The sequence below is a fragment of the Eptatretus burgeri genome, chromosome 8, assembly GCF_056783735.1.
Source record: "Eptatretus burgeri isolate ZD-2024b chromosome 8, Ebu_testis_v1, whole genome shotgun sequence".
In the NCBI taxonomy this organism is placed as follows: Eukaryota; Metazoa; Chordata; class Myxini; order Myxiniformes; family Myxinidae; genus Eptatretus; species Eptatretus burgeri.
This window is the reverse complement of record NC_140968.1, coordinates 2,549,842-2,570,633: the sequence shown is the minus strand read 5'-3', so window position 1 is coordinate 2,570,633 and position 20,792 is coordinate 2,549,842. Positions and strand designations below refer to the sequence as shown.

At 43.5% G+C, this 20,792-nt stretch overlaps 2 protein-coding genes across 9 annotated transcripts in view; both read right to left on the bottom strand.

Moving 5' to 3' along the window:
* Positions 1-560: 560 nt before the first annotated feature.
* On the bottom strand, positions 561-15,121 carry LOC147020923 (uncharacterized). Of its 4 annotated transcripts, XM_085890589.1 has the most exons (5): positions 14,069-15,121; positions 13,104-13,163; positions 12,748-12,806; positions 1,536-1,910; positions 561-793 (listed from the first exon to the last, which is right to left on the bottom strand). In XM_085890589.1, the coding sequence occupies exons 3-5, from the start codon at positions 12,748-12,750 to the stop codon at positions 629-631; spliced, it is 543 nt and encodes a 180-aa protein (XP_085746715.1). In that variant the 5' UTR covers positions 12,751-12,806; positions 13,104-13,163; positions 14,069-15,121; the 3' UTR covers positions 561-628. The 4 variants fall into 4 exon arrangements, with proteins under 4 accessions (XP_085746715.1, XP_085746717.1, XP_085746716.1 ...); XM_085890591.1 differs by lacking the exon at positions 13,104-13,163; XM_085890590.1 differs by having other exon boundaries at positions 12,748-15,121.
* Positions 15,122-15,417: 296 nt separating this feature from the next.
* The window catches only part of TSEN15 (tRNA splicing endonuclease subunit 15), a 39,595-nt gene continuing 34,220 nt past the window's right edge, over positions 15,418-20,792 (bottom strand). For all 5 annotated transcript variants that reach the window (XM_085890585.1, XM_085890584.1, XM_085890586.1 and 2 more), the window contains 2 exons: positions 18,180-18,309; positions 15,418-15,997 (listed from right to left, as the gene is read on the bottom strand). In XM_085890585.1, coding sequence (XP_085746711.1) covers positions 15,673-15,997; positions 18,180-18,309 — 455 coding nt within the window. In that variant the 3' untranslated portion in view covers positions 15,418-15,672. The remainder of the gene's footprint in view (positions 15,998-18,179; positions 18,310-20,792) is intronic.

Here is a 20,792-nt window from a genome sequence, read left to right as displayed (position 1 = left end):
AAGAACGACTCCTTTCACGTCTTCAGACACGTCAGGCTACTGAAGCAGTTTTTCCATGTGTCAGGGGCACAATCCTGGACGCGTCACCACTCTGACGCAGGACAATCGAATGGCTCATTATTCCCAGGAAGCTGGTACTCATTTGACCGACCTTGGAAGGATGACAGGCTGAGTCAACCCATCTGGTGTTGATGGCATGATCACAAGGGCTTGAACTCAGGACCCTCAGCCTGCCAGCCTCCTTAACCGTTAAGCCAACACCAGGCTTGAGATGACGTGTTAAGCACAAAGTTGAAGTTGAAAATCTAGACAAGGCTGCTATGGTGTGTTTCGACTTCTTGATCTCTTCCACAGCTTTCTGAGTGAATCTTTGCATGGGTGGGGATGTTCCCTCAAAATCACAAAGGAGAGATGCATTTAAAAGGGCAAGAAGGACAAATAAGAACACAAGAAATCCCATTTGGAAGAACCGTCGGATATGGAAGAAGTACGGAAGAACAAACAGTGATAATGACTTGCAAGTATAGTCATGTGATCAAAATATTACAAGCGACACCAAACAGTGAAAGGTAATTGTTTTATCGTGTCTGTGACGTCACAAATGAAAGATGATGCAGTTCCTGCCATTTTAGTGCATTTTCATGGAGTAAATTATATTGCAAGCTTCACGAACACAGGTCCGAACCAAGTTGAAGGCCTCTTGGATTTGCACGTGGTGCTTTTTCAAAGCACATATGTTTCCGAACAACAGCTTGTTCAGAAGTTTTCCAAAAAAGGAGGTGTCTTCATAAATCTGCAAATCACGTGACAGAAAGAAATGGAGAGATGAAACCATTTTTTTGTTTGTTTTCTCAAATTGAAAAAGTTTCATCACCGTATTACGATGTAGCTTACGTCATCAGGTACACCAAGGCTCATGCTGTCAACACGACGTACACTTTGAGTGCGTCTTCAGAGAAGTGCGCAGATCATACGTCACTGATCTCTGAATATCTTCAGTTACATCATACTTTGCTTTCAACATTTCTTTTAATAGCCAATGAAAACAAAAGAAAGAAAGTCTTTCATGAACCGGCTGGCAAGGCCTGGCGTTCAACGGAAGGTGGCAGGACTTTGTATTTTTATTGAGGTGCCGGTGATAACTCACCTACTCACAATAAAAAAAAAACACACTGAGGGATCTTTAACGTCCACCATCCAGTCCTGGTAGATGGTTCCTCTGGCTTTCCATCCATCTAATGGAGGGTGTGCACATTAATACGTTTTCCCGGCTGCGAATACCAGGGTGACGGTTTATAGTTGGGTTAAGCTTCAAGCCCAGGCTAGACGGCTTAAATGCGAGTGCAGAGGCCTGATCAGTCTACATATGGATCCGAGTTCACGGTTCGCTGTCCATATCGACAGGTCCATGTCCTTAAAAGAAAACACCTCCCTGTACCTGTACCTGTAAAAGCCAAATACACCTTGATAAAGGTGATCCTTTTCTTACTGTTCTGATCATTTTAATGTGTAAAATGTACTTTCCTGTGGCTCACCTCAGCAGACAAAAGATTGATAATGTGCTGATTTTTAGTGATGAGCACAAGCACAAGGTCTTGTAACACTTGCATTTCTTCTCGCACCTCAGTGTACGCGTCGTTCTGTGAAATCGTGCCTTCTTGGAATCCGTCAAGCAAATTGCGCACCCATTGTCTCTTCGCCTCGACACGCAGTGCCAGAATTGAAGTTTCATTGCTCAGTGAATAGTCCTGCTGACCTATGTCCAGCAGTCGTGTATTCTTCTTTTTTGTTGGTGGGAATGCTGTAATGTTGAGGTATGAATTCAGATTCAGGGTATCGTTCGCCGCCGTCAGGTGTGACCGCATGGAATCCAAAAGCTTCTCCCAGTTGTCCTTCATTTTATTGATGTCCTGTTCACAAATAGAAAGGTATTCGAAGCACGTTGGTGAAAATGTTTGGCAAATCGTATCATCGAGCTAAAAAAGGAATATCAAGGATCGCTGAGCGCTGAACTGACCGAAACCTGCTGTACGTAAGCGCAACCGTCTCCCATGGACAGAAATTGAAATAAAACCAGCATGTTTACACAAATAAGCTACTTTATTGAACTACCGCTCACGCATTTACAAGAACTTTACGATGAGTACAATGTAATGATGACAAGCTCACTTTGATTAGAAACTTCAACGCAACAAAATAAGCAACCACAAATAAATCTTCAATCGGAATCATATTTAGTGTCGAGTTCTTTGTGCAGAGAAGTGAAACGTGCAACGCACCGTGTACACACACACACACACACACACACACACACACACACACACACACACACACACACACACACACACACACACACACACACACACACACACACACACACACACACACACACACACACTCTGATGTGGGAGCTTACATTCAAAAGTAGTGTCCTCCACACAGACCAAGGTATCTGACTGAAGGCTCAATTTCACGAGTTACCAGCAATGAGGTGGGTGGAGGGAGGAAAGGGAAGCTTCCTGTTCCTCTGATCCGAGTAACCACAACCCACTCTGGGTGGTGCTACATGGCCCTTTTTGCTGTTTTATTGGGCCAGCACACATTGCGAAAGGCCGGGTGTGTTGCATCACATCCACGCGCCACCTCAGTACCGCCCAGATGAGCTTTGGGGCTTTGATGACTCAAGGACCTGAGCCAAGCCTGCTGGGCAGTTGCTCCAGTTGGTGATACCTTGAGTTCTCCCATACGTGTCTTCCTAACTACAACCAGCTCGATGTAAACCTTCAAAGTTTTATTTTATTTGATAAAATACAGAGGTCGAGGAAGAATTTTCGAATGATCTTTAATTCAGCTTCCAAAACAACAGTTGACTCACACAAACATAAATACACAAATGTTCATATACCCACACCCAAGAATACAAGTTTATATCAAATCAACATGACAACAGGCATACATACCAGCACCACCATTTATTATTACCTTAATAAATCATAGAATGAGTGCGAAGCAAGATTCGTGATTAAGGGACAAAAGGTTAGTGCAATGTCGATGATTCGAGAAGTTTAATGAACATGAAGACCCAGCACCGTTATGTTTTCCTTTGAATTGATTTGTAACCCAAAAAGTATCCCCAGCTGATAGATTCTTGCACAAACACGTTAAGTTTATTGTACTAACCTGCACGTCACGTCTTCCTACTGAGAATGCCAACCAGTAAACCCTGAGTGCGATTTCGTGTTCATGTATGAAAATCTTTTCTGAGGTTACATCCGATTTCTATATCGCCTTATGCAGTCCAGAATTCTGTTGCACATTTCTAGCAAATTCTGGATCAAACCTGGAAAAATTTCCCTGTTCCCAAATGAAATGATGTTTTGTAGACCCCCGTGTATTTCATCGATGCGCCCCTTGCCGGCTTCGATCTCCTGCGCCAGTTTATTAATTTTTTCGAGCAAGGTATTGTCTTTCCTAAAAAGAAAAACAAACTGCAGGGTGACACGGGTGATTTCTTTCATTATGAGGTTAGCCGGTGCCATGTTATTGCGTCGAAGACCAACTTCATTGGCAATTACTTGCAACTTCAAGATGATGTGATCGTGCTTCTCACTAACTCTTTGCATTTCGTCTTTCATGCTTTTCAAATCGCCCATAATTTCACCCAACGCATCGTCGAGAGTGACTGTTTTATCCGATACGCCCACACAAATTTCCTTCACGTGTTCAATCTTGAGCTCGATTGTCTCCAGAAGGACAGAACACTCGTTTTGAAGATCATCATAATACTCGGTGATGTCGTGCAATATCTCTGTCCCTTTTTCATTTGCGACTTTCATTTCCTGAGCAGCCACCAACCCTTCATGGACTGCAACTGCGGTTTCGTAAATGGTGACTACGATGTTGTAGACATCTTGTAAGTTGTCGTAAAAGTCCTGCAGATAGATTGAAGTTGAATGACAAACATCAATTTTAAAATTGCATTGTTGCTCATTCTTCCTCATTACTGTGAGAATTGAAAGTTTTAAAAAAAGCTGAATTGTTAAAACGTTGAAGATGAAAGTGTCATGAAGGATATATAATTCAATCTGTTCAGGAATACCTTTTTTGAGCAATAACAAAGCATTCACCTCCGAACACGGAATGCATCGGAAGAAACAGAGGCTAGTGAGGAAAATAACTCTATTGCCCAAAAGGGGATATTAAAAGGACATCGCCAGGAATACTAAACATGATAGCAAGACCTTCTTTAAGTACTCAAGGGGATAAGGTAAGGGTTAAGAGGAGTGTGAGCCCATTAACCCATCCAGGATTGTGCCCAATAGCCAAGGAGACTGCTTAGGCAGCACCAACACTCTGCACAGAGTATGGTCCCAATGGATGGGTGGATGGGCCCATTAAGGAATAGCACAGGAGAATTGGATGATGAGGGTGAGATGGCAGGATTATTAAAAAAAACTTTTTATTTTTACATTTACACAGGGATCGTCAGGGGAACTTCCAATAGCGGAGAGTATCCATCTCGGGGGTGAGGCAAGGGCTTTTAGAAGAGATCCTTGTAGGAGTAGATGAGGTGAAGAAGCAGCGGAACCAATAAGGGATGATGAAGTTCCAGAGAGGGAAAATATGCATCCAAGAGTATTGAAGGAGGTGACAGAGCAGAAAAGCATGGTATTAGCGGATATCTTTAACAGCTCGTTGGAGGCAGGACAAGTACCAGAGGATTAGACAATATCAACATCGCTACTTAAAAGTTCCAGAGAAGAATTGTTGAACTATAGATCTATTAGCTTGACTTCAGTTGTGGGGAAGGTGTCGGAGACATTAATTAAGGAAAGGAGAGGGAAATGTTTAAATAAAAACAAACTAATTAGGGAAGTGGGCCTGGAGGTTAGGTGGATAACAGAGAGGGGGTGATCAGATTCAGGAAAGTCGAAATAAATTACATCTGCTAATCGATGAAAGTAACATAAAGAAATGTTTGGCACGAGAGGTGGGTAAGAATAATAAACATAGGGATTATATAATACAAGGGACAATCTTGGAGCGTGTCACACAGGAGAAGGATCTGAGGGTTGGGGGAGTGGGAGTAAGCATACAGCACGGTGCCAGGCAGCTACAGGTAAAGGTAACAGGGATTTCCGTTATATTCATAGGGTGGATAAATTATAAATCAAATTATGTCGTGTTATTACTGTTCCTTCCTCGTCCTTCCTCTTTTTCTCATTTGTGGAACCAACTTCCTTAATCTCTTCGATCTCATTCTTCCATCCAGGGTTTTAGGACAGCTTTTCACCACCATCTCGGGTCATCAACCATAAGGACCGATGACATTTTCTACCCCCAATAACCCTCCCCAAGCCAATCTCTTTCCAAGTTTCCAATTTTTGTTTTCACTTCTGTGATTGAGAGTTTGTGGCTTCTCCACCTTGTTCACCCCGTGTCTGACCCTTGTCCTCACTTTTCTCCACTTCCATTACCCCTCCAAGTCTCCCTCTATTTTGTCACTCAACCTTGCTGCTGGTGTGTGCCCCACCACCTGTCTTCTTACTGTTCTTTATATTCTGTGTTCCAGGTTCTCCACGAGCCTCGACTCGATGTAGAAAAGGTTACATAGACTAGCAAATAACCTGTCTGTGCCGATGGATTCATTCCCCCACTTCGATGATGTCTATTATGTATCTTATTGGTCCATCTCCAATGCAATACAAAATGGGGGGTTGGATGTGTGTGTGTGTGTGTGTGTGTGTGTGTGTGTGTGTGTGTGTGTGTGTGTGTGTGTGTGTGTGTGTGTGTGTGTGTGTGTGTGTGTGTGTGTGTGTGTGTGTGTGTGTGTGTGTGTGTGTGTGTGTGTGTGTGTGTGTGTGTGCGCGCATCAAGGCCAAAACCTTTTTATATTTTTTATCACTTGATCTTTTGTCATCAAATTTTCAAGAAAATATGGAGAAGACTAATTCATAATTGGGTTAAAATGTCAAAGGGCAAAGTCACACCTTATTAGCTCTCGACCGCCACGCAGCGTGAGACGGTCGAGTTTTGTAATGGCTTCCATGTTTATTTATTTACCATTTGAGCTTTTGTCATCAAATTTTCAACAAATCTTAATTATGAGAATATGGAGAAAAATTATTAATAAATTTTTGCATCTTTTTTGTATCTGTTGTTTTCATCAAAACTGTTTTTTTTTTTTACAAAGCGGACGTGGACAAGCTTTGCATTTTGAGATCATTTCTAGTTTATAGGGCTTGTAATACCAGCTCGCGTCACTTCAGTGAGTTATTGTTTGTGTTCTCTCGTAATGTTCATATGAAAACGGGTTTAACATCCGGGAGTATGAATTCATTTACCTCCTGAAGGCTTTCTGTGCGCACCCTGAGTACAACCACTTGGACCAAATAATAATTCCCCCACTTCTATGATTTCATATGGTCCATTCATTCATCATAATATAATGGGCGTAAGCCTGGAACTTCAAACAGACTTTTCTCCAAACATTTTCTGTTTATACTTCCGAAATCTTCACATTATGTGTGTTTCATGTATTTACGCAGGTGATAGCGGATTAAAAAAAATCGAATATAGATTTTTCAAAGAGGGAATCGATGACGTCACAATCAGAAGCGTTAGGCGGCAAACCGACGGCCGGGTCCCAGACGACGTGCTTTACTTAACTAAGTCCATGAGTTTAGGACGTTTGTTCAACTCAGCATTTATGACTTTCATCCTGTCATGTTGTTAATCTGTTGATGGAGGTAATATTGAAACGATGAATGTCAAATCGTTCGTGTTACTCATCTGGCACTATGTGTCAAGGCCAACAATCAAAAGTGATTGGTCTCAAACGCTACCATGGGCACCCAGACACGCCACCAATATGAACTGAGCTGTTGAATGTGGCGCAAAACATCCAAAGAAATTACCGTAACTGAGTATTGTGATCCGTCCTGTCCCCCATACCTGTCGTAGATGGATATCTGCGAGTTTTGTGTAAAGCTTGTGGCCGTTGGTTCCATCCTTGCTCGGCTGTGCCACGGATGTAGTGTCCCATGAAGGTTAGGGCAGGAATTTGAAATTAGTTCAGGGTGCGGTGATGGCTCGCCGACTTTTCATGAAGGACACCATCGTGGGATCTTTAACGTCCACCAACTAATGCCGGCAGATGAGACATCCAGTCTATCGTCCATCCGAGGGACGGCACACATACTAATGAATCACCCTACCTGTGAAACACCAGGATGACAGTTTAAAGCTGGGTCCAGATTCAAACCCAAGTTAGACGGCTCAAACGCGAGGGTGTGCACCTCCAGGCCATCCTGCCAGCCTGTCTATTGTTATCACTTGTAATACCCCCTCGAAACCAGGTGGTCTTTCACGAAACAAATTTACTTGGAGATAATTGGCGTACTCCCCCCACACACAAACAGACACTTCTCAAATTACATATACGGTACTGTAATTCAATAACACGAAGCAGATTATTTGCCTTGGGTGATGGTGCACAATGGCCTATCCTCATCGTAAAATACTATGGAACCTTAACATACACAACCTAAAAGTTCATCCTCGACATCAGAAGGATGGTGTACTCTACCATGTAGTGCTTTGTGTTTGCATTCTTATCAGAACGGCAATTTTAATAAAGTGAAACCCTATAGGAGTACCGGGGATCAAACCCCAACTAGACAGCTTGATGTTGAGTATGTTACCAAATTATACATGAAATGACTAATACAATTCACGGCAATATTGTCAAGGAGTGTATTTATTTAGTTAAATTACCATGTTGTACCTTTGTATGATAATACCCGAATGAATGTAAACATTTGCAATGTTGGCTCATACTGGGTAAACATGACATTGTTAGCAGGTGGTATTTTATTATGGACACTTGTGGTTAACTTATTCCATCCAGACTTTTCCCCATCATCTGTGCAAACTGCCAGCCTGGATGCGTGCTGGACATTTGAACATGGATTTTCATGTCTGCTCCCTACAAGCTACAACTGGTACAAACTCCGTGGCTTGAACCGGCCAACTGATCAGTCAGAGTATTGTTTCGAACCGAGACTGAGGGTGGATCATGATGAGAGACTAAAGCATGCCAGCTACAGTTTAGAGTTGCAAGAGAGGGGAGAAAGAGAGAGAGCGTTGAGTAGTGACGGAGTCAGGTTTGTACAGTTGAAGAAGAGACATAGTTGGGAGAATTGTTCAATGAGACAACAGAGAGTTTAGTTGTTGGGAATTTGAAACAGGGCAGTTGAGTGGAGAGGAATCCCATTACACTTTAGAAGTTTGTTCCACGAACAACGAAGGAGCACAAACTCATGCTCAGTCTTTCATGGGACCAGAAGAGAGCGTCTCTGGACTTTGTTCACAAGTTTGAAATTCTACTGTAGCGTTTTATGTACAGCTAACACACTCAGAGCTGGTTTTTTTGTATACAGAGACAAGGCATGTGGAAGAGCTAGTACAATGAATGCATCAGGATGCAGCAGGACAAAAGGGCCAGTAGAGGGGAGGGGTGGACACACCAACAATGGAGTTGAAGTACAAGATAGAGGGAGACTTGAACAAACAATGGGTGTGGAAGGAATGGGGGGCAGGAGAGGATGCATGGGGTGGACAAGATGGATACAGAAGGAACTCTCTGGAGGGAAAACTGGGAGTTTGGAAGGAGGGATTGGGGTGGATTGGGGGGGGGGTAAGCAATGGTAGAAATATCATGATTTTAGATTTGGAACGATCTGAAATGGTGGTTAACAGCTCTTTTGAAGACCTGGAGGGAAGCAAGAGATTGAATAGAAAGTGGAAGTTGGTTCCACAGGTGGGGAAAAAAGAGGAACGAATGAGTGGTGGTGAGCAGTGATCCTGGATTTAGAGTTTCACCAGAAGGTGGTTGATGGTGGACTGTGTACACCCTGGAGAAAACTAGGGAAGCGGGTGAGGTGGGGCAGGGGGGGGGGACATATTACAAGTGTTTGACGAGCTTGCAATTTTTTTTTTTTGAGGTATGAAGAGAGGGAAGAGGCTGCAGGCTGCCTGTCTGAAGGATGAGGGATGTCATGGCAGAGGGTGCAGTCATCAGCAAATGGATAAAAGATTTTCCAGAGATAAACAATTGACATTTTATTATTTGACATTTAAATCAACAATTGACATTTCAAAATTTGACATTTAAATCAACAATTGACATTTTAAAATTTGACATTTAAATAAACAATTGACATTTTAAACATAAACAAGAAAAAGAGCAATCAGAGATTGCAGACCTCACAAAGACTTCTTTTGAGTAGTGTATTTTTAGAGGTTTGAGGGTAAATCCAATATGGCTACCAAACTGTATGACCAATGATATCATTTGTGTGAACCTTTTGTTCCTCATGGACAGGCAGAAAAATGTGTTAAGTTTTGCCTCGATATGTGCAGCCATTTCAGAGAAGAAGATTTCTGAAGGTTTAAAAAAAACAAACAATATAGCTGCCGAATCACGTGACCGAAGACATCATGATTTTTTTTCCTCTGGACCATTTTATCCCAAGATGACCCTCAAAAATATTCATACTGATTGGATGTGGCCTTCCACATATGCAATTATGACGTCATAATGAGGGCACCTATGATGCCATAAAAAATGAAACTTATTCCCCATGAAGAGTACTTGCTATGTGCCAAGTTTCAATTTTTTCCTTGTTGCGTTTTCAGAGATACAGAGGTCCAAAGGTTTTACGTTTTTCCAATATGGCTGCCATACCACATGACCTGTGATGTCATTATTATCATTACAACATTCCACATGAGTAGTCGCACCTATGGTGAAAATTATGTCTCAATCCGACACGTGGTTGCGGAGAAAAACACGAAAGTTCTGTGCGGACAAACAAACAAACAAACAGACAGAAAGACAGACAGAAACAAGCAGACAGACAAATGGAGCCAAATGCAAAACCCTCTCCTCTTGTGAGGGTGGTAATGTTGTGGGCCGGGTATCGGCGATCAGCGCGATCGCGAGATGGAGCAATAGAGTCGGCTCCACCGAACACCCGGAATTCAGATCGTCACCCTCGGATAACTCCGAAGGTACGGGTCCCTTACAGGACTGTGAATCGTCAATAAATCAACCGCGTGGGCACAGGGTTATTTGCCAAACTTCAAAATACCGAGAGGCCCACGTGACGAACTACCGAGTATTCACACTAGGGAGGAGACGAGTCGTCACCGTGCTCGACCCGTGCATAACCCGAGCGGATGGTTACCGAGGTCCCGTCGGTCCAAATGTACTTCTACAGCAGCAACGGCCTTTTTAATCACCCAACACGCACCATGTTAAACCAATAAAGAAAACACAGAAATGAGCTGATATATTCAACAAATGGATATTTATTTACAATAGGTGGGGAAGGAACACATAAAGGGCAGAGTTATCCGACTATAAGAAATGCAGTATGTACAAGGCAAAAAGCACTTAACAGTTCCTACTTAAAGACGGGTCCACAGACAGACACACACCCAAAATAAACGAAATGGACCTTCTCCCCTCATGCGGTCTTCGACGTCCTGGATCGGCGGGACTCGAACCCGCGGCTCAATGCCGCTGCAAGCACCGAGTATGGAGGACAGCGTCGGGCTCCCGCACGCTCCTCCTGCACGCAACGAGCCCAAAGCCAGCGACGAGATGAGAGCCAGAAGACCAGCAGCGACACGAGATCAGAAGACCAGCAGCGACACGAAGCTGTGGACACCGCGCCGTCCCATCTATCTCTTCTCTGGAGGGAGGGGCTTCTTCCTCTCACCACTCGCCTCCCCATTGGTCGGCTTCGTCGTGCGATTCGCTCGTCACCCCCGTGAATGGCTGAAAGGGGCGCCAAGTCCGCTGATTGGACCGGGGGGGGGCATGATGGCCATCGCGGCGGACCGGCCCCCAAACAGACAGAGGAATATTATCCTGCGTGGGCTGTGCTCATTGGCCAACCGCCAGGGAACTCACTTGCATCTCCCTGATTGGGCGAGAGAGACATCAGGGTCTCGTGAACTCCGCCCACGTACGTGCTGACACGCACGTGTGCAATGGTGCCGGTGGAGGATGGTGGGAGGAAGTGAAGGCAGTTGTCGTTGTAGTTATTGTTGATGTAAAAATCCTAACTATCAAAATAACTCCGCCCACACATGAACATCCAATTCCCACTAGACTAGGGATGGGACCCTAACTAGAAACACACACTTACCGATATAACTGAGCTATAGGGGACGGCTGTCTGTCTGTGTGCACAAGGCTTCCAAATTCGTAACAATAACACCATGCCATAATCCATACCAGATAATAATTGGAAGCGAACCGAGTGCGAATAATTCTAAATGACATCTAAATGCACCTCGTCAACCAAATACTCATGACTCGATATTTTCTGCCAGTTTTCGACATCCGCACGTTTTGGAGCCAATTTTACGTCTTATTCCGAGTGATACTTTGATGGGAATAATGCAAGGCAGCACACATTAGAAACTCATGCGATTCCACAAATTGAACCGATTGGACAGAGAGCCATGCTGAGCATTCGTTTAAGATTCAGGGCCTCTGTTGTTGAAAACAAAGTAGCAGCATGTCGAAAGTTGAGTGGCCAGGACAGAATCCAATCTGATGGCCAGAGATCAGGCCATTTGAGAAAAGGAAAGGTTTGATGTTGGTTGCGATGATTCCGTGACTTTGCTTATAATTGGAAGCAAGTTAACTGGCCTCAAATTGAGAGGATCTGTTTTAGAACCCTTAGCCCATATGTATCCGAGTGATCTTTGCTGTTATTTCAAGAAGAAAGCAGGATATTGGTAAATCATACGATTGTGATTGATGCTGTATTCTTTTTCAGTTGCGCTAACTTTCTGGATTTTTTTAACGATCTTTACAATACCTATTTTATTAAAATTGAAGTATGTATATATTAAACCCTACATGGGGTATCGTGTTCTATAAACTCTCCACTTACCTCCGTCACTGAAGGTAGAATGATGTTTTCACCCCTGTCTGTCTGTTTGTTTGCTACTTGCAAGAATCAAATAATTTTCAAGTATATTGGTTGGTCTTGTGCGTTTATCTGTCTGTCTGTCTCTCTGTGTGTTTGTTTGTATGTCAATCGCCTGCAGGTCACAATTTTAAACCAATCTTCACGCAACTTCACCACATGCTAGAGTTCGTGATAAGCAAGAAGGCTTATTGTTTGAGGTCAAAAGATCATCTTAGGCCAAAGGTCAACAACTTTGTAAAATTTCTAAAATCCTCAATTTTCATGCGATTGACAAGAAATTTGAACAGGATTTGCATATTGAACAGAATTCGACCACCAATTATTTTTAAGGTCACATTTGTGTTACGGATTTCGCAAGTATCGTGCTAAGCACGACATCTTTCTTGCTTGTTTGTGTGCAGGATATCAAAAAATTATGGATAGATTCAGATGAAATTTGGTGGACAAGTTGGGTGTGCGACAAGGAGAAACTGATTCGACTTAGGTGAAGATCCGAATCCAGATCCGGATACTATTAAAAATGTTTTTTTTAAAGCAATTCTTCACCATTGAGAGATGGGGCCAAAAAAAAAAAACGTAGCATATTTCAAAAATGTATTGGGCACTATATGTTCTGCTGGATCAGGCATTGTGTGGCAGAGGTATGTAGCACTCTACCGAGTGGCTTCCAAGTTAAGTATGTATTTATACAACTTTGCCCCAAAATAAAAAGTTGTCAGTACAGAAATCTTACCATGTTGAGTAGAGATGTGATAAAGTTGGCAAGATAGTTGTGGAGGACACAATACGAACCTGCAAACACTCGCACAAGTTTGATTGATTAACTTGTTTTTTTTTTCTCAAGTGTGGATATACAGTGTATATAAGGCTGATTGAGGAGTTGAAATATATTTTGTGGAGCAGGTCATTAGTGCACTTGCATATTAACTATAAGGACATTAGTAGTAGATCGCGTGCATATCCACACAGGATACAAGGTTCGAATCCGGTATCACGAGCCAAGTGCTCAGATGGGAACATAACAGGCCAAACCATGGATTCAACTTCACAACCTAAAATAAAACTTTTTAACAGTCATGTTTAGCTCACCTGGACTTTAGTCCGTTGAGCTGATGCGATCAAGCAGTGTCCGTGAGTGAGTGAGCAAGTCTGTAAACACTTCAACCATTATCGCTGGAACCAAACACACGATTTTTGATGAAACTTGCCAAAAAACTTCATATCTGATGCCGAACAAAGGTGTATTGATCACATCAAAATCTGCACTCATTAAAGGGGTCTACAATGGAAAGGGGGGTGGGTGTTGGGTTTGACTCTCCAAAATAGGTATTTTCTTTCTTCTCTGAAACTACACAGATCATTTTGATAAAACTTAACCACAACTTTCATCACCCATGATGTACCAAAGTCTATCGACCGCATCAACACCTGCGTTCATTGAGGGGATCTACTGGGGGGGGGGTGGTTTTTGACCCCCCGAAATAGGTATTTGCTTTCTTCTCCAAAACTACACAGTACACATATGATTTTGATAAAAATTAACCACAACCTTCATCACCCGTGATCTACCAAAGTTTGTTCACAGCAAAATAAATTATGGTCTAAGGGGGTCTGATTGGGCATTTGAGTGACTGTTGCTCTGGATCCAGGTGAGCTTCAGGACGCGCGGTCATATTTTAATTAAATATTTGCTTTTTCACTTCTGAGCTTGAAGATCTTGAAATCATATTTGGTTGCATGTTCCTGGTACCACCACCGTATAATAAGAATTTTAAAAAAATTCTCGTATCTGGATCCAGATCTGGATTTCCACCAAAATCGAATTGATTCCTCCTGGTCACATACCCAACCATTCCATTAGTCTCGTCCGAATCCGTCCACAACATTTTGAGATATTCTGCTCATAGACAGATAGACAGACAGTTGTCAAACTTAATCTCCATCTACTTTCGGTGGTGGAGGTATCATAAAAAAATTAACAAGGCATTTAAACATAAGCTAAAAATTAACACCGCAGTTAAAAACAGCACACAAATGATGCATGTATCCTGTACCTTTGACTGTTCTCTCCAAGGTAGTATTGTTGATGCAATCAGGTTGTGTGAAAGTTTCAATGATTTAAATACAATATCCTTGCTCCACATCCTCCCCCAGCCAGCTCACTCTATAAACACCAGCTTGTGTTCAACAAATATATTTAGTTACATAGGATATTACGTGCGACTCCAGGAGTACGAATGGAAATTTGAAGACAAGTGTTGAATTGGGCCATTGTTCCAATGATCTGCGAGCCAGATCGAGTTATGTAATTGTAATTGAGCCATGTAATTGCCCTGCGAGCCAGATCGAGTTATGCCCTGCGAGCCAGATCGAGTTATGCCCTGCGAGCCAGATCGAGTTATGCCCTGCGAGCCAGATCGAGTTACATCTGCCCTGTGAGTCAGATCGAGTTACATCCTGCCCTGAGAGCCAGATAGAGTTATGTCTGCCCTGAGAGCCTGATCGAGTTGCATCTGCATCAAGACCCATGTTGAGTGACATCTGCACTGCGAGCCTTGAAAACTGGACAGTGGTCATTAAATGGATGGATATACTCAGTGCTAGAAATATCAGCACTTTGTTGTAACTGCAGGGTGGCCTGAAAGTCTCTTTACCCATGCTAAATTTTTCACACCTCCCTATCTTCCCCTCCGTTTTCTCCCCACTGTGGTATGTGGCAACACTGACTCATTGACGCAGGAGTCAGTGTGACGTTAGACGGCGTTGCAGACACATGTTGTTAGTGTCGAAGAGCAGTTGGTTGCTTGTGTTTGGGTGCATGAAAGGGTACAAACAGGACAAAAAATTGCTCGTGTGGCCAGCTTTTGTGGAATGATTCAAAAACCTTCTCCACCAAAGCTCCTCTAACGTGGCCACCACGTATTCCAGAACTAACGACTCCAGACAACTCTTTGTGGGCCTTCATTAAGAAGAAAGTGTTGACAAACAGGTAAAGGAGGATTGAAGAATTGCGTGCTGCAGTTGTGGCCTCTCGCACAGGTGACTCCACAAATGCTACACAAGAAGTCTAAGCAGACTTGATGACAAATTCAGTGGTACAAGGAGAATGAAGGAGCACATACAGAAACAATGACTGAATTAATTATTGTAACTTCTGCACAATAAAAGCTGTTTATTAAAAGTTTCAGAACGAATACTTTACTGGGGAAAGGTAAAGCGACTTTCAAGCCACCCTGTGTAAAAGAAAATCTGGTTTTATATCCGGCAATTTTAAGAGATCACACTATTTGATGGCCCAATTATTCATGTTACCCAGTTTAGTGGGGTCAATACATGGCATGGAGTTAAGTGCAACAATTAGCATTTATAGTTTCACTGATTATTATTTCATGGCAAAGGAAGATAAAGCGCAATACAATGAAGGTTTATTCATCAGTGGCAAGAGATGGCTGAAATGATTACATCAAAAGGATTCATCGCCCTCAAGCAGTCCACGTCCTGACAAACGAAATGGCAAGCGTTTCCTTTTCTGCTTCCTTGTGATGCTTCACAATAACAGCTCTCCAATGTACACACCTAATGTTGTCCCGTTATCATGTATCCTGTTACCCTTGAAGCATGTGCACACACGATGCATGGTAAGAAGTTTAATGTTATCCTATTGATGTTTTCGTTCCCATTGACGGGTTTCCTTTCCGATTTCTGGAGGCTCTGGAGTGACAAACCCAGGACTGAGATCGTAATAAACAATCGTAGAATCTCGAGCCACGATTCCCAGGGAAAGGATAAAGTTGTCACTTTGAGGAAGTTTTGCACAGGCAGCAGAAGTCGTACAAGGATGTTGATTGCAACTGGGAATAGCATCGTCTTGGAAACTGGGCTCAAGGCAATTCTGTAGAGCAGGGTTGTCCTGTTGTAGCGAGACAGATCTCGGACTACCTTCTCCTTTGCGTGCAGAAAGAAGGTTCATAACTTCACGCAATCTAGAAAGAAATAGAAAGAAAGGAGGAATTAACTGCTGTGGCTTAAGAATTAGTGTTTCGATCAAGGTGAACTGTAAAGTCCACCATACAAGGCCCAACCTTTTAGTGTTTCCTCCCACAAGTTGCACACAGATTAAAGCTGGGACTTGATGTGTTTAACCATCCAACTTACAGTGAAGAGCTAAATGTATGCAATGTTGTCATCATCGTCAGTGGTGTGTAGTTGAAGTGCAAATGAAGATAATACAAACTTATGATTCTATCATATACGCTATTAATTATACGAGGTCCGTCTAAAAAGCAACGGGACTGAGCCTGCTATGTGCTCCACTTACACAACTTGAATGAACTGGTTGCGTCACAGTCTTTCGCAACATTCCAGCAATATATTATATATATATATATATATATATTATATATATATATATATATATATATATATATATATATATATATATATATATATATATATATATATATATATATATATATATATATATATATATATATATATGATTGGTGATGGTTGACTGCGTTCATTGTGTGAGTTTTTTTACAGGTCGTGCTTTACACGTTGTCCAGTCTGAGTCGTCGCATTATGAGTCGTGAGCAGAGAGCCAATCTGAAGTTTCTTGCCAAGCTTGGCAAAACACTTTCCGGATCCTTCGCAATGCTGCAGCAAATCTATGGGGAAGAAACGATGTCACGTACACGTGAATTTGAATGGCACGAGAGGTTCAAAGAGGGCCGGGAGGAGGTTGAAGATGATCCACGGTCTGGAAGACCTTCAACGAGCAGAACGACGGACAACATCGAGCGTGTGAAGCAGATGGTGCGCGCAGATCGTCGACTCACGGTGCGGATGATTGCTGAGGAACTTTCCATCAACAAGGACACTGTCTGGAGCATCATCACTGAAAATCTCAAAATGCGCAAGGTGGGCACAAAGATGGTCCCCAAGCTGTTGTCCGAGGACCAGAAACAGCAGAGTCACTGTCTGTCGAGACATTATCGAGCGCCTCAAGGACGATCCCGACTTGCTCGGGAGAGTCATTACTGGCGATGAATCGTGGATATTTGAATACGATCCTGAGACCAAATGGCAGAGTCGTGAGTGGAAAAGTCCGGCATCACCAAGACCAAAGAAAGCAAGGATGTCGAAGTCGAATGTCAAGGTGATGCTCATCGTGTTTTTTGACATCAACGGCATCGTCCACTTCGATTTTCTACCACAGGGTCAAAAAGTGAATCAATACGTGTACAAGGAGATCCTCCGGCATCTCATGAGATCAGTCCGGGACAAGAGGAGGGATCTTTGGGAGAACAACGCCTGGGTGCTCCACCATGACAACGCCCCTGCTCACAATGCCCTGAGCATCCGACAGTTTCTGGCGGAGAGAAACGTGCCAACTCTGGAGCAACCCCCGTATTCGCCAGACTTGGCCCCTTGTGATGTTTTCCTATTCCCAAAGCTCAAGGGGGTAATCAAGGGGACCCGATTTCCTGATGTGGAGGCCATCAAAAGGGCCGTGACGACGGAGCTCCGGAGAATTCCAGAAGCCTTCCGGGGGTGCATCGAAGAAGAGGATGGACAAGTGTGTGAGACTGGAGGGAAACTATGTTGACGGAGACAAGCTGTGATTTCAATATATATTTTGGAATAAAATTTCTGTGAAGTCAGTCCCTTTATTTTTTTAAACGGACCTCGTTGATCGATAAAAGGAAGGAGCTGGGCGATTACACTTTGAGTAAAGTATCCCTTCTAGTTTATCTCCCTCAACTTATTGATGAAATGTAGTTTTGTTTATTTTAACACCGTTGGGAAATCAAAAAAAAATAAGTGTGGTGAGGTGAGTGGGTGTATTCAAAGGATTGATCTAAGTAACACGATTGAAAATGATGAGGAACATCGATGAATGGACGTGACGGTGGTTTCATCTGCCTTTGCTTTGGCTTGTTCATATTGCCATGCATGTTGTCATCGATTGACCCAGATGTCTGAATCCCATCTGCACAAAATTAGAATTATGCGAATTAAAGTGTGTAAGTGTTTAATCACGAAGTAGTTAAATAATAATAATAATAAAAACATAACTCACAGGTTGAATACAAACTAACTCGCAAAGTTAAATGCAATGAAAGGAGCTGGTGTTGAAAATGAGGGTTTAATGGAGCCGCTTACCGTTGATGTGTTATCTGCACATCCTCTCGAAGGGGAAGGACAGTACGAGTAACAGGATCCCCCGCTGGACGCCCCTCGAGGGATACAACTCCTGTTGTTAGGCAAATATGGACATCCAGCCAGCCACGAACTGCCACACATCATGGACCCATATCACCAGATCAGTATAACATAGAATTCAGTCCACAATGTAAAGTAGCTTTCGGGGCCATCTTTGCATTACGTGTGCAAAATATTGTGGCACTAGCCGAAGCCCCGTCACAGATGGATTCTGTTCATTCAACCACCCTCACCAGCTCACCCACACTCGAAGGACATGGACTGGACAGGGCGTGCTTGCCCCCGCCTACTCACCCCCGGCCCTGCCCCATTCCCCCCCACCTTCAATTTGCTTACGCCCGCCCAAAAATTTCATGACCCCGGCCCCGCCTCTTTACTCCCCGACCCCTGTCTCTTGATTCCCTGCCCCACTTGCCGCCGCCCGCCTGTCCACCCCCTCACACTCAACCCCACCTAATTCACCCTAGCCCCCGCCCCATGTCCCCCCCGTTTCCCGCTTTCAATTTGCATACCCCCGCCAAAAAATTTGCTTACCTTGCCTCCCACCTCTTCACTCCCTGCCCCCGTCTCTTCATCCCCCGCCCCCGCCTCTTCACTTCTCGCCCCCATCTCAACGAAAAGTGTTTATTCTGCTTCAGAGTTGAAAGTTGACTATTGCCACTATGTGCAATGCACTCTTACAGGTACGAAGTTTTTTTCAGTCCAGGTCACAGTAGCGAGAAAAACGTGACGCGACCGCGAGGAGCACAAAATTGGTCCTTCAGTATTAATATATAGATGGAAGATACAATGTTTCTTGTTACATTTTTTTGTGTCAAATTCACATTCTGAGGGAGTCAGCATGTGCAGAAGAGGGTTTTACATTGCAGACGCTATTTTCGAGGAGTGGAATTACACCTCTCAGCGGTAACGGTCTGTCGACGGCAGACGTAATGACGTCACCGAATGACCGATGATGTCATGACGTCCTGACGCCTCTCAGCAGTGACGTCACACGTCGCCATGTAAATGAATGTAAAACAAAAAATGTTTATTCTGCTTCAGAGTTGAAGTTTGACTATTGCCACTATGTGCGATGCACTCTTACAGGTACGAAGTTTCTTTCAGTCCAGGTCACAGTACCGAGAAAAACGTGACGCGACCGCAAGGAGGAGCACAAAATTCGTCCTTCAGTATTAATATATAGATTCTTCAACCGCGTTATTTCTGTGGGACAAAATATGCAGCGGAACTTTTTTTTCATGATTTGATGCCACATTGCCAGAGCAACTTCTGCAAATGCTAAAGCTTCAACAAGAATATATATATATATATATATATATATATATATATATATATATATATATATATATATATATATATATATATATATATATATATAGTTATGTTGGTGGAAATTCACAGAACACCATTCAGGTTCCCTGAAGATCAGTTATTTTGATAAGTGTGTGTTCCAGGTTAGATTTCCTCACCAATGTATAACGGGAATTTGTTCGTGTGCCGGGCTGTGCATCTCAGAGTTAGCCGTTATTCTGTTCTATCATTTATTTCAAATAAAGAACAACTTAACAACCTCGTCAATAACCACAACACAGCGACCGTCCTCTACAAACAAAAACACCACTCCCAGAAAGCCACTCGAAGAAGGAAACAGAAATGACGGTTATTACAACAACAGAGGCAAGCCGATCACTCCTGGGATTTTCCCCCATGCGCCGGGAAGGGAGGGGCGAACGCCCCAGACCCGATAAAGGGCCGCGTTGGAACGCCGAGGGTGGGGAGTTGGTTGGTGGCGGAGTTGGTGAGTTGGTGTTGAAGTTGGCAGTTGGCAGTTGGTGGGCGAGCAGCAGTTGAACTGAGGGCAGTTCGTTGGAGTCGTCGAGGAGACGGCCATGGAAAGTCGGGCGCGCTGCCTGGCCCTGGACCAGCCAAGCCGCCATTGCAACCGCTGCCGCGTTGGAAACGAGCCAGAGAGACAGATTCCGAGGGTCGCCGAAAAAAAACCCATCGAGTCGTCACAAGGGCGGCGAGTTAACCTGCCCGGCCTCTCGGAGCTCCCTTGGTCATCCCAACTCCGAGGAACATTAAAGGTTTACGAGCCTGTGTCTTTACTTTCTTGGGTTTTGTATGAAAGTCTGTGGTGCCTTGTCCTTAAAGTAGAATTGTTGTTAAGTGCCTGTATATACCTGCATTCTGATAGAACTCGGCTATAGGCTTTTTGCTCGTGTCCTGTCCCCTATCCCCATTCATTGCTTGCATGCCTGTGTTTAAAATAAATGTTCCCCATTGTTAATGTCACCTGCTCGTTGCGTCCCTTCCTCACATCGACTGCCATGGAGTGTTCGGGGAATTAACTGGCTAATTAAAGCCGAAAAACATAATAATCTCGTCCAACGGGACTTGGCGATATATAACCGCTCGGCATTCGCATCCGGAACGAGCCACTTTAAGCGGCTCATTTTCGTGCAGGTCCCATCGAGGTATAAACTCCCGGTATCTCTGTCTGCGCGAATAATTAGGTACATCGACAATTCGGCGATTGACCCTGTAGCG